Source organism: Bufo gargarizans, chromosome 1 (assembly GCF_014858855.1).
Source record: "Bufo gargarizans isolate SCDJY-AF-19 chromosome 1, ASM1485885v1, whole genome shotgun sequence".
NCBI lineage: Eukaryota > Metazoa > Chordata > Amphibia > Anura > Bufonidae > Bufo > Bufo gargarizans.
In genome coordinates, this window is record NC_058080.1 from 513,044,877 (window position 1) to 513,060,053 (window position 15,177).

Below are 15,177 nucleotides of genomic sequence, written 5' to 3' on the forward strand. Positions count from 1 at the left end.
AAAGAGAGGGAGAAAGAAAGAAAGAAAGAAAGAAAGAAAGAAAGAAAAAAAGAGAGGGAGAAAGAAAGCAAAAGAGAGGGAGACAGAAAAAGAGAGGGAGAAAGAAAGAAAGAGAGAGAGAGAGAGAGAGAGAGAGAAAGAAAGAAAGAAAGAAAGAAAGAAAGAAAGAAAAGGAGGGATAAAGAAAGAAAGAAAGAAAGAGTGGAAGAAAGAAAGAGAAAGAAAGAAAAAGAGAGGGAGAAAGAAAAAGAGAAAGAGAAAGAAAGAAAAAGGGAGAGAGAAAGAAAGAAAGAAAAAGAAAGAAACCCCTGAAGAAGGAGAAGGGGTGATCCATGCTGAGAAGAGAAGAGCAGGAAGGAGAGGGGGAAGGAGCAGGGAGACATATCCAGATAAAACCAATCTCCTTTGCAGTATGACGGTTTGATTATTTTATTATAGCCGGACCTGCTGCTTTGTATACATTGTACCATCAAGTTAAATACTTAGAGCATTCCAGGACCGAGGACTCTATTTTTACATCTTTTGATGTCTCCAGTGGTGGTGAGGAGCCAGAGATACTTCCTAGAGTTCCAGTCAAGACATGGCGCACTTCATCCAGCCCATGTGCCTGTACTGAGGAGAGGCGGCAGCGGAGGGGTTAATCGGGCAGGGGTTAGGGAGGACTAGCTGCTCAGAGGAGAGTAACCACAGGCAGGGAAGTAAGAGAGACAGGAGGTGAGTATGAGTGAGGGCTGCAGTGAGTGTGAGTGTGGGAGCGTGTGGTTGGGCAGTGTCTCTCTCCCCTCCTCCCCATCCATACACTAGGCTGTGTGCAGCAGCAGGGCTTGTATTTCTCTGTGTATCCAGCGCACACTGCCCTCCAGAGAGGGACCCACAGACACACCGGAGAGACACTGACAGTCACACCGACACACGGCTGCCCTTCCTGTAACCCTCTCGTCACTGGCTGGAAGAAGAGCCGCTGCCGCCTCCATGCTGGCGAGAGGACGCGCTCCAGGATCTGTCTCCCCGGGAAGGATCGCCGGGGTCTGGGGATGAGATCCCGGCCACACAGCAAATCCAGCACGGGGTGAGATGAGGCGGTCGCTGCTGCCCCTCTGACCACCATTAACCCCTCGCGGTCCTCACTGTGCATGCATTCCGGTGCGAGAAGCCAGGCTGCACCATCTTTACTGCCAGAGACCAGCACATTACGGTCTGCAGGAGCCGACAAGGGCCTTCCAGCCGACAAAGGACTCCCAGGTACCGTGCTGCCCCAAATCCGCCCCCCTGTGCCAGGCTCAGTCCACAAGGCTCTGGATCACCATTGCAATGTGATATTACAATGCTTCTGACTTGTAGTATCATTAGAACTACTAGGGACTAGATTATTATTACTAGACGGGAGACGAGGGGTTACAGGCCCGACTACACTGCTCACATATAAGCCACACTGTCCCATACATGATATAATAGGAAATCCTATTTCATTTACTTCATATGCACGGGCCTATCCCCAGCATACAGGTGCTTTCCTCCAAAGGGTTAACACTAATTAGCTGTAAAAATCATTAACTATTACTAATGTGACTGACAATGCACATCCCAGCACTTCTAGGTCGAGGGACTTGAAATAATGTCATAGTCCTAATAACACTAAACAGAAACTAAGGTTTGTACCTTGTATATTAATATATATCTATATATACAATCTATCTATTCATCTTTATAATATATATTTGTGTGTGTGTGTGTGTATATATATATATATATATATATATATATATATATATATAATGTAATCATCTATCTATATATCTGTAAAAAAATATAATGTTAAAAATTAAAATAGGTTTGTTTTTCGGAGTATTCCTATCTGCAGACAGTAAAGCCTGTCTTCTGGAGCCTACTTAAGGAATGTCAGTTATCTGGTCCCTGGCTCCTTGCTAGTAATGTCAGATGGATATAGTTTGGGGGTTAATTAGATAAAGTGAAGTCAGGATAAATGTATATACAGAACATTACTACCCATAGCAACTGCAGGCGGCTAAAGAGATGGTGAGATCAGTTGCAGTAGGATGGCATTATAACTTACATTATGTATTGTATATATGTATACATCTATACTATAGCTGTATATTACATTTCTGCATGTATTGAATGTATTTGCTGTATATAAATATGTGGTTTAATATTTTAGAGAAGTAGTAGTAGGAGGAGGAGGAGTGTATGTATGTGTGGCTACCTCTGCTTTCTACTTGCAGTAAAATCATTATTGAAGGTGCACAATATAAAAGAAACATTTACCTTAAGCGGGTAATATATAGAGCAAGTTATTACACACACACACACATATATATATATATATATATATATATATATATACACACACAAACACACCAGGGCAAGGACTGATTGAATTGACAGAATATTGTCTCCCTTCGTCCTTTAAAACTATTTTGCAAAACCTAACTTCACTGTAAATATAGAGTAGAGAGATAGATAAATAGACAGATAGATGATAGAAAGATGAAAGATAGATGATAGCTAGATAGATAAAAACATGCAAAGAGGCAGTACTCTCCAATAATGAAAAAAGAAACAGAAGTTTATTCACCCATGTTGACACATGAGCGCATAAACTTCTGTTTCTTTTTTCATTATTGGAGAATGTTTTTACATTTTGGGCAATAGTGTAGTCCCCCTGGGCTTGCACCTCAATTTTTCTCTTTTGTTTGCTTTGGTACTGCTATTTCTCTACTTTTGTTTTATATACATATATACATATGAAATAGATAGATATAAGATAGATAGATGGATAGATAGACAGACAGGTAGATATGAGAAAAATAGATAGACAGATAGATAGACATATAGATAGATAGAGATAGATAGATAGACATATAGATATGAGACAGATAGATAGACATATAGATATGAGATAGATAGATAGATAGATATGAGATAGCTAGATATAAGATAAATAGATATGAGATAGATAGATATGAGAATACAAAAAAAAAAAAAAAGTAAGCACTGAATAAAGTAAGATAAGGGTGCAAAGAATCCTCCAAAGACCACCGACCCAGGGTACCTGAATAAAGGCAGTCCATTACTTTTCACTTTATTTGGAGTGCTATCTCTGTTACTTTTCTGGAGATAGATATGGGATAGATAGACAGATGGATAGCCACATAACAGATAGATAGATAGATAGATAGATAGATAGATAGAATAGACAGACAGACAGACAGACAGGGCAGTGGTGTATGTGAAGAGAGAACCTCTTAGCAATGTGTTAAGTAATACAAGCAGTAATGGGATGGGTAGTAGCCCAGGCAGGGCCTCCTCCTCCTCCCTTTAGAAGCCAGCTTTGGTGCAGCCACAGGCACTGCTATCCAGAGACATAATACGACCTGCATTTGCTTAAAGCGCAGGGTCCCAGTGTAATATGGCGGACACTGATGAGGGATATGAGATGCCTGATACTCCGGTGGAAGCAGACCCCAAGGAGCTCCAGTGTGATCCTAAGCAGGACAGCCAGCTGGGGGCCAGCAGCAAGACCCCCACCTCCCCCCCAGCCGCCTTTACCCAGCAGGTAAGCAGCCCGGAGACTTCTACAAGTCCTGAAGATAAAATGCAACCCGTACTGTCCCACACAGCCAGGGCACACTGTATGTGGGAGACAGCAGCCATGTTCAGAGAGGGGGGTGAGAGCTCCATCTATCTACTCACAGTCTGCAGTCTAAGAGGATAGCATAGCTATATCTATATATAACTTTAGTTTCTTGAAATATTTTGAAATGTATTTTTGCACTATAGTTTTTTGTAATATTTGCAACATTTAGTCACCATTTACACTCTACATGTAGAAATCCCCAGGATTCAGTTGTAGGCACAGGAGCCCACAGGAGTATGTCGTGATTAACATGTAGTGGTCTGTGCCCAGGGCATGGAAGGCATCAAGGTGTTCCTGCACGAGCGGGAGCTATGGATGAAGTTTCATGAAGTAGGCACCGAGATGATAATCACCAAGGCCGGCAGGTAAGTGCACAGACTGATGGGTTTTAGGAAGAGTGGGTAAGTTTTACTTTCCTATGATAAGTGCATGCATTTATCCTTTATTAATATATTAAGAGCCAAGACCTAAACACTATTACACTGGTGGTCAGATAAAACTAAACATTAAGTGTCTCACTACACTAAATATATATATATATATATATATATATATATATACACACACACAAAATAAAGACATAGGAACTGGGGTGTCTGTGGGTGCAAATTAGTGAAGAACTTAATACCGGAGAATGCACTGACCATAAAAATACAATGGAAAGCTGAAAAACAAAACAAAATAACAAACAAACAAAACAAAACCATGTATGATAAATGGGTCTACAAAATGTGCTAATTGGGACCAATGTAAGAAAGTGACAAGCTGGGGATAAAAATAATAAAAGGTCCAGGAGCAGAGGAGGTGGAGGACACAGCCATTATGGAGTCGCTGGAAGCAGTCCAGGATATCGGGCAGCGGCCTGGCAGATCCACAGGAGTTTCTAGTGGGATCTAATCTGGAGACATCTCATTCTGCATGTATTATGGAGACCACTGTGCAGTCCTGGACCCCCTGTATACATCGTGTATGTGTGTGCGACAAGTGGTTAATGCAAGTCCCTGTGCACACTGCTAAAATGTAGATGAATAGTCAGGACGATCCAGTTTCCTCCGAGCAGGGAAATAAATGGCCTTTACTGCACTATTGTTTAAAAAAGAGAAAATAGCATTAAAATCGGTGCCAGGAATAAGTAAGACTCATGGGCACACAGCCCCGGGCGCCAGGGAGGGTGAACTTATCTACCAGCAATATTATATGCTCCTGTACTTACAGTACGACCATTGCTATAATACAATGATTTCTAGTGTCTTATAACAGGGGCAGGGAATAATCATCTGCATCTTTGTTATGGTTTTGAATATGGTCAGATTATAATAATTTTCAAATATTAAACACCAGACACATCATAAACAACCTAGTAATAATAATAGTAGTAATAATAACAGTAATAATAATAACAACAACAACAGTATAATAATAGTAGTAGTAACAGTAGTAGTAATAATAAAAATAATATAATTATTTACGTTTTGAAAAATATTACTGTATTACAGCTTTATTACTTTGTGGCTTTTTTTTTTGTTTAGTTTTTTTGTTTTAATAGTAAAATGAACCCCGAAAGATGGTGGATCGGGAGCTTGTATGATGGAAAATAACCTGTAGTTATACAATGTGCAGCTATCAGGAAGCAATGTTCATGTACAGGACAAACACTAATATTAATATTCAAAGAGCGGGGTCCTGGCTGCGGCATCACATAGGAGAATATACATTACTGCAGAAGCTTCCCAGACAGTTCTACTTATGTGATGCAAGTGATTCCCAAAGTGAAATGTAACTTCAGTGTAGCCCCGGGTATTCTAGCAATATCACAGGCTGTGCTGCAGTGGAATTTAGTTGTCAGGTGTAAATATGGAGAACATAAGGAAAAAGGGTCAGTAATCACAGCTAGAAATAATCCCAAACCTTCCACTAAAGTGCTCAGTGCTGAATATATAGACTGCTGAGTAGGGAAGAAAGGTTGTATTCAGTGTAAAAAATAAATAAAATATACATCAATCTATCTAAGCTATCTATCTTCTATCTATCATCTATCTATCTATCTATCTATCTATCTATCTATCTATCTATCTATCTGTCTGTCTATCTATCCATCTATCTATATCTAATATATATCTTCTATCTATATATCTAATATCTATCATCTATCTATATATCTAATATCTATCATCTATCTATCTATCTATCTATCTATCTATCTATCTATCTAATATCTATTTCTCTATCTAGTTAGCTATCTAATATCTATCTAAATTTACACATCTTCTGTATATACATTTAAAATCACTGTAGCCATTTGTTTCTCACAGTTGTACAGTTGACTTGATGTTCCCTACTAATTGCTCCAGTAAAATATCATGGATTTCTACATTAATGCCACCCCTAGATTCCAGTTAGAAAAGTCCAGCAGCCTTAGTATGAAAGTCTCTACTGGGTCTAGGTGTGTTAGAATTTATGCCAGCTTTTTATGAAATACTATAAAACTTTAATAAAAAGAATTGGAACATGGAAAATCATTCCCACAAACACTGCCTTTAAATTCCACAATTATTATGAAATTACACAAATATTTGAGATGATTTTAAAATAATTACTGCACCAGGAAGTTTAATCTCCTGTATGGCCATGCCACTTAAGAATAGTTTTCTGCAGCTATCATCAATCCTGTGTCTAGGTACCTTATATCCTCCTATAATTAGTATTTACTAAGCTCTCATGACTGCATCGATGGAAGAACTCCAGCAATAGCTTCAGCACCGGTTTTATCACAGAAAAGGGAATTCTATTGAGACCAAATGATTTATTGAGGAAGAGAAATTGTTCTCTGACTGTGACTCTATTTAATTATTTTATAATGAAAAATGTATCATTTATCACAATGGATGGGCTGTATTTCCAGACATACTTCTGGCTGGTATACTTTAGCCAATGCTGTTAGATCAATGAGGAGTGGACCAAAACAGCCATAAAATGAGTCAATTATTAATTATATATTGCAATTCTGTTTGGCTGTAGATAACTAGATACATGAATGAATGCAGCAGAGTGTATTAAGGGAATAGCTGCAGAGGCCATTTACATCTTGTGATTTTTCAAAGCAGGATGGTGAAAATTCATTACAAACATTGCATTATTCTAATTATCTAACAACTTTACAAATAGTAATGATTTTCTTAAATTAGAGGTTTTTATTGTATTTCTAGTTCTGTTTGTTAGGTGTGAATAGAGGTTGTTGAACTGGAGGACAAAACTACCTGATGATATAACAGGATCTTTATGTTAGAAGTTATAATCAACCCTATGTAATCACTGAAGGAAGTCTGCCACAAAGAGTGGTTATGGGAAGATATGGGGGAGTATATGATGTAGAAACTGGAGTGAACCTCTGGAATTATTAAACCTCTAACAGTAGTGTGCCTGCCCCAAATCCAATACTAGGTAGGACACATGAGAAATGGAGATACTTTCTATTCCATTGATATAGCAGCACAGGAAGGCAATCACATATTACTGGACCTTTGCATCATCAGAAAAACTGTTTCTTTGCTGTGTAATAGAGAATGGTATGTCCAGATAAATGTGGGCAATAATTATTAAACAGGGAGGACAGAGTCACCAATTAATCTGTGCTTATGGACAGAAGGCACACCCTAAATAATAAAACTAATATTGCCTGCAGGGATCAAGTGGAAAGAATGTGTAAAATTATAACTATGTTCCAGTTTTACTTTTCCACTAAAGTTAAGAGATTGTACTAAAGTCTTTCCTCATATATTCATGCTCCATTATCCTGTTCCAGGCGTATGTTTCCAAGTTACAAGGTAAAAGTTACTGGCCTCAATCCGAAAACCAAATATATCCTTCTCATGGATATTGTGCCAGCGGATGACCACAGATACAAGTTTGCTGATAATAAATGGTAAGTTGCTTATCTTTGTCTATTTAAGCGAAGCGTGCTCATCTAGTCAGAGGATTGATGCTGATGTTTCTTTTTGGCCTATTTTGTTATAATCATCAGTTGCAAAATAAATGGTCAGTGACTACACACAGGGACTTTTTGATATGGTCTAAAAGATACTAGGATTTGTAGATACTAGGATTTGTAGATACTAGGATTTGTAGATACTAGGATTTGTGCACCAGTAGAGGTATTTGGAGTTGCTTGTACATGGAACTGAAGGGCTAGCCTGTCATACATGAGTGCTGTCCTCCCCTGCACATAGCTGGTTATCAGAATTTGCAAGAATGTTGGGAAATGGGGTACGTTTGGAATGCATATTCTGCCATTTTGTAGTCTGTTTTGGTTTTTATTTGAATTAGCAACTTATCCAATTATTAGCAGAATGTTGTTTACCTGTTACCATTGAGGAAATGTGTCTTGCTACAGACACCAGATAAAAAAATTGTATTAGCTAAATTACCTGTATGTCCTGGGCAATGGTCTACTTCTACATCACAGCTGTAACATATTTTCCATTACGTCTAACTTTCGAAAAGCCTCTTATATGTTCGGTTGTGAACATCCCAATGCTACTATACCTATTCATGTGGTGGTGGACCATAATTAAATTGCAGTTAAACTAGATTGTATTGTATTGGAAATTTCATGTATCCTTTAGGCTAGGGCTACACGGTGACATGTGCCGCGTGCCATTCATGTCGGACCAGTGTCGCGGTACATTTATGTTAATGATAGTCTATGGTGTTGCACTGCGACATATGACATGCTGCGACTGCGACACGACAGTCACAAAAAATCCATCCAGCATGTCGCAGTAAGACACCATAGACTATAATTACAATCAATGTTGTTGTGTAGCCCTAGCCTTCGGTTGGGTTCAAACGTGACGGATTAGCTGCGGATTGGCTTGCGGCAAATCCGCAATGTTGTACAGTAGTAGAAAAGTGAATGAGAATTTCAGAATTCTCATCCACTTGCTGCATAAAAAAAAAGCATATTGCGGATTTAAAATCTGCAGCATGTCAATTTATACTGCCGATTTCATTGAAGATTTCACCCTTTTGAATGCAAAAAAATGACACTGCATATAGCCTGCAGCTTTTCTGCAACAAAATCCGCAGCATGTGCACACACCATTTGGTGCCCTGTTTCTGCTGCAGAATAGAAGCAGAAATGCTGCAGATTCTCTGCTGCAGAAAATCCGCAGCTAATCAGTCACGTGTGAACCCAGCTTCACGTTCAGGTTTCCTCGTGCAGTTTTGGAAGCCAAAACCAGGAGTGAATTCAACAAACAGGAGCAGTCATATCTATTCTTTATACTTTCTGTCCTATTATGAGCCACTTCGGATTTTTTTCCAAAACTGCATGCAGAAACCTGACCACGTTGCCGCACCCTTAGGCCTATTGCACACGACCGTATGGCTTTTTCAGTGTTTTGCGCTCCGTTTTTCACGGATTCGTTGTTTCATTTTTTGTTTCCATTGTGTTTCAGTTTGTGTTCCGTTTTTCCGTATGGCATATACAGTATACAGTAATTACATAGAAAAAATTGTGCTGGGCATAACATATTCAATAGATGGTTCCGCAAAAACGGAACGGATACGGAAGACATACGGGTGCATTTCTGTATGTGTTAATTTTTTTTGGCGGACCCATTGAAATGAATGGTTCCGTATACGGAACGCAAAAAACGGCCCGTAAACAGAAAAAAAAGGTCATATGCATGAGGCCTTAGTGTTTTGAACAGTTTTAGGGCTTGTTCACCTGAACGTGACTTTTTTTGCTGTACGCAAATTGCGGATCTGCAAAAAACGGACAAGAATAGGACAGGACTCATAATTTGTGCAGGGCCATGGAACAGAGCAACGTAGCATGCAGAGTGCTGTCTTTTGCGGACCCATTGAAATGAATGGTTCCATATATGGACCGTATGCGGAATGCAGAAAACGGCCCATATACGTAATGCAAAATACATTCGTGTGAACAAGCCCTTACCCAGAAATGTGTAACTCTTACGGCTGCAACACAATAGAAGACACTGTCCACTTTATTTGAGGACCAATACTTCTAATTATGTCAGCCCACAACTAATATACACTAATATAATGTATTGAAAGCAATAATAACATGTTCCAGGGAAGCAGAACTCGTAGTAGTAAAATACATCAAGACATACATAAGGTGTGCTAAAATCTGGTGAAAAAATAGCTAAGGCTTTAATACATTTTGAAGGATTTACCATGGCAATTTTTCTTGAGTCAGAGTTGGAGTACTTTGCTCCAAATTCAAGTTTGTCCAATTTGCTGGATCTTTAAATCTAACACTTCTGTCTAGAAATGCGACTCCAGGTTTTTATGCCAGCCTCTTACTGGAGTGAGATCTTGATGTTTTTGCGACTTTTTAAATAAGTCTCAGTGATAAATCTGGAGTGAAACTCATTAACATAGCTAACCATGCCCACTTTTCTAAAGTGGAGTGAGTGGCGTAAACATTCAGAAATCCTCATATTTTATTTGTACAAATAAGCCAAAAAAATAGCACTTTTCAAAGCCAGAATTCTGGGTATGATAAATTCCTCCCATGTTGTATGCTGCAATGTTACTGCAATGATTACACTTCTATTAACACTATTCTTAGGTTTCTAACTGCTTCAGAAATGTGTCCAAGTATGATAACTGGACCATTCCCTGGGATCCTGTGGTTTACACAAAAGTATGGAAGTGTATGGATAATTTATTGTGCAATCTTAATAGAGCACAGAGAATTCTGGGATCTAATGAACCATTTGAATTAATGTTCCAGATTGGATTGGTGTTACTCCTACTCTAAAAGGAGCTGGTTGTAGTATGAAAGGGTCTTTACCAGAGTAATAAACATGGGGGAAAACATGACCTGATGGAGTTTATCAAGTTAATGAGAGTTGCTCTGGCTAGGTGTCACCTTCTGAACTGAAGGTGACCAATTCAGCTGACCGTGATAGGCAGATGCTCTAATTGTTATGTACAAGATTGTCAATGACTGTACTCTGTAAGTGAGACCTGAATATGGTGATGCCCTATGACACCCCTAAGACCTACCTATGCCATGAATGGCTGCCACTACTAGTTACAAGGCTTTCTCCATTCCCAAACGTGTCATAATATGCTCAGTGTTTTCTACTAGAAAAACTGTTCCCCGTGCGACATATGTTACATGTACTATATGTGGTGTCATGTTATGAGTAGTCGTGTTTCTTCAAATATACAACTTAGAAGATAACAGAAATGTAAATTTGACATCTACACAACATGAAACTAGACAGAGACCTTAGCAGATATCAGTTGCTTGAATAAAATTCTGCTGTTACGCTGTGTAAACATTTCAATCTGAAGATAATTTTGACACTCGGAGATGTTACTGCTACTCTCATGTTATGATTGTTAGCCATTTTGCCCACTGTCCTTGGACAGAGCTTCTTTTGAAGGCTATGTTCACATGGCAGATTTTAGCTTGCGGATTCCACGTTCAAAACCATGTGACATCTGTGCTGAAGGCAACTCCGATTGTTTTAATGGCAGTCTGTGCCGCCATTCATGCGGGAGACGTGGATTGTCAAAGTCTGCCTTGTGAACATAGCCTTAGTGATCCATAAATTTAATGTTATTGCCAGTCATGAAGTCTGAAAGACTTCCATTGGGCAATTCTTTTTTTTCTTGATCAACATAATTTTTATCCTAACTCTACATGAAAACACTGATTATGTAGTTTCGTGATGTTTCTTATATAGAACCAACATTTTCCACAACACTTTACATATTGTTGCCATTTACATCAGCCCTGGAACCTAATAGGGCTTACAATCAAATGTTTCTATCTTAGGCATAGACATACACACTCACCTATCGCCTATTTTTTAGATTGTGGGGGGAGAAACCTTAGTGGCCTTGCACTCACAGGGGAGAAGGTACAAAGTACTTTCAAATGTTGTCCTTGGCTGGATTCAAAACTAGGACCCCAGCGCTGCCAGGCCACAGTGCTGATCACTGAGCCACCATGCTCAGGTTGCTACATCAGAATACTTTCTCACTGGCCCACTTTTTTCAGATTATTACATCACGATTCCACTATCCTTTCCACACCACATTGTGACAATAAAGTCACGATTTCCATAATTTCCTTCCTTCTAACTTTTGTAATTGGGAATTTTAATTAGCATTTCTAAACTGACATTTAAAATCAGTCTTTTCCTGCTCCATACATAGAACTCGTCCTGGTCTGATGCTAGAATATCATTTCTATGAAAGCAGTTGAGGAGTCCATCACAAGTATCTCTCAAGGATCAAAGAAAAATGGAGTATTCTATTAGTCTCCACATAACCCACCGCTTGCTGAGCAGAAGATCCTCGCTTCTGCTCTGGAAAGTTTTCTCTCTCACTTCCACATTCTTGCTGGGCTGTCAGGCTGCCCTTCCACTCATTTATCAGTGGTCCTTATCTGCTTTAGGTCTTAAGGGACTGTGATACTTTGTGCTACATTGTTTGCATCCCTGCATTTGAGAGTACCAAATTCAGTTTCAAGGCACTCAATTCAAACAGCTTCTAGACTCGACTCAACCTTCCATTCATCTTGAAGATGCAGAAATAACCAATGTGGACAACTCAACACAGTACCAATAGCAGTTTTCAATGTACCAGTCAACAGTCTTCACTGATGCTTAGAAATTGTAGCTTTACATTTCCGATTAGAGAGGAGCTGTCCCCTCTCTTGACATGTCTGCTTTAGTAAATATGTGTATTCTCTATGGAGTAACAATCCAGGAACATGATTTTTTTTGAGAATTCTGTCCTGTACCATTCCAGTTATTCCAACTAGAAATGTATTAATAAATTGACCACTGGGTGTTATCATTCTTCTTATCAAAGGGCTGTCCCGACACAATCTGACACTGACAGTACTTATTGGACAATGTCAGAATGTGTAGGGACACCCCCCTCCCACAGTGGTACCACACAGTTGTAATTTTATTCATACATTTTCTAGTAGGAATAACATGAAGTTATAAAAAAGGATGATCCAGAATTGTTACATTATAATGAATTCAAGCATTTACTAAAATAGACGGAATAAAAATAATAGTACATTGCATTTTTGAAGTTCACGCTGGCCAAAATACATCTGAAACTACACCAATCTGAAACCTCTAGCGAAACATGATGACCCCATTAAAAGTGAATGGCCTATACGGATCCGCCATAGCTGGTATGGCTTTAATGGGAACTCTATTATTAACTTTAACTTAGATCTGTTAATGATGTAAATAAATTGATTAATTGATACACTATGTTTTGCTATAAGAGGAATATTGGACTTCATAGTATATAAAAAGAGGCAAAATGTGGAACCGTTACTTAAAGAAACCAATAACATTCTCGCTTTTTTTAATTTGCTCTCAAAATCTTAAAACTGGTATATGATCGCTTACAACATAATTTTCCACTATAGTCAGAAAAAACATATTTTTATAAAATTAAGAGACACCACATCAAGCTGTAATTGTCACTTGTAGGGTAGCATTAGGAGCGGTTCTTTGCCATCCTCATGTATTAGAGATATATTTGTAACTTTTACTAGTAGCTTTACATTTTAATATTGCTCTGAGTTTGGCTGAATGTAGATTACGCCTGTCTTATTGGATTACATTTTCAGTATAGAGAAAAAGTGGCATTGTAAAGTAGAAAATGCCTGCTAACAATATATAGAAGGATGCTACGTTCTGTACTAGTAATTTGTCATGGTTTCGGCTGAATAATCTGGTCATACGTTAACAGTCACATTTAGTTGACTGTAACAATGTCTTATAGGAGTTGGACACAGTTTTGCTGCTTGGAAGGCTTTCTGATACTTAAGACAGTTTTATTGTATATCACATCTTGTTCTATTTAAGAATGGGCGTTCCAAGCATAAGCCACAGTTTAAATATGTGTTCTTGGCGGAGAAGCAGAGGAACCCTCTCAGTAGAAGCTGTTGATGGAGAAATGCTTCTGTTGATAATTGTTTACCGTAACCAGTAAGTTTTATAATCAAGATCACACCAATCATTCCGCTAAAATCTATTGAGGAAAGTAGGAAATGGAAGCACAGATACAAAGTCATAGGTACACCGCTAGATAAAATAACATTTATTGTAGGTATAAACCACTACAACAAGGTGGCGAAGCATGTGACATGTCCTCTCCTGCAGGATATCTTATTGAACACGTGGGCCATCCTACCATGCATGAGATTATACACTGCTTATAAAGTACAAAATATCACAAAATGTATCAAAATAGTCTACTTAATAGTATGACAGGCACATTTCTCTTTCCTATGCCATTTTATGCCTGTTGTTCATATACACCAAGATTTTGCACCAAAAATGGTTCAAGCCTTTCATAAATTTGAAGGATTTTACAATTCCTCTTAGAAATACCTCTTTTTTCCATACTTTTCAAAAATGTTAAGGTAGTCCTAAAAAGTGTAAAAAAAAAAACGACGCAAAGCAAATTTGATGCAAGCCATTTTGTCACAATTTGTGCTATCATTCCAGCACATTTTGCAGACTAAGGGGTTGTTCACACCTCGCTTTTTAAGTAGATATAATGTATAGTTTAGACATGAAATAAACATATACAAACCTATGCAATTTTATCCTTATCCTTTCAGTTTTTTTTACATATATGTTTTACAGATGTGCATACTTTTTAATACATTTGTATTCTTTATTTTTAAGTGTCTGTTTTTTGTTGAAACCTTTCTTGTTTAAAATAATGATTTGAAGATTTGAAGGAATCATCTGCAAAAAACTGATACGTTTAACAGATGGAAACGTAATGTCTTATGTTTTCACCCATCTTTCATTGACTACAGTGTAAGAAAAAAAAAAAGTTTCTATATGTTATTTTTGCAGGACAGAATAGCGCGGTAAGTTACACTATTCTGTCCTTCAAAAAAAAAAAAAAAACACATAGAAACGTAAATAGAGACAAATGGAGTCAAAAGAACTATAGTTTATGGGTACGTCCACCAGTACATTTCAATACGATTTTACTTTGATCAAATATATATACTGTATACTCAAAGCAAAGCAAAATGAGATGTGAACAGCCTCTAAGGGGAAATTTATCATGAGGGATATATTTTAAGTCAGTTTTGCTACAGTCTGCATTGGAGTACTTTGAGCCAAATTTAAGAATCGTCGCATGTTGTTTGCTAAATTTGCTGCATCTTACCACACACAATTTCCCACCCGCTCTTGGAGTGAGTGATGTAAAGATGCAAAAAGTTGTGACATTTTTGTGCATGTGAAAAAAATTACAAATTCCTATTTTTTGACTTTTTGAACCCAGAATTCTGCAGTACAGGGCTTGCTAAATCCCCCCTAAATCTTCAGTGCTTCATCGGACATTACATATGATTGACCGTGCTCAATCAGGTCCCTACATTTTCATGCAGAAATATAAACACAGGGAAGGAATTAATAGGAAGTTTTTTTTTATCAATAGTGTCAAGAAACACACTTGCTTTCATTGCATTG

General features: G+C 38.1%; 1 protein-coding gene across 10 annotated transcripts in view; it reads left to right on the plus strand.

The window, feature by feature from the left end:
* TBX5 (T-box transcription factor 5) overlaps positions 1-15,177 on the plus strand; it is a 102,364-nt gene that overhangs the window by 33,987 nt on the left and 53,200 nt on the right. For 3 of the 10 annotated variants that reach the window (XM_044275311.1, XM_044275310.1, XM_044275313.1), the window contains 3 exons: positions 3,412-3,577; positions 3,929-4,023; positions 7,461-7,580. In XM_044275311.1, coding sequence (XP_044131246.1) covers positions 3,431-3,577; positions 3,929-4,023; positions 7,461-7,580 — 362 coding nt within the window. In that variant the 5' untranslated portion in view covers positions 3,412-3,430. The other 7 variants (XM_044275317.1, XM_044275315.1, XM_044275318.1 and 4 more) reach the window with 7 other exon arrangements.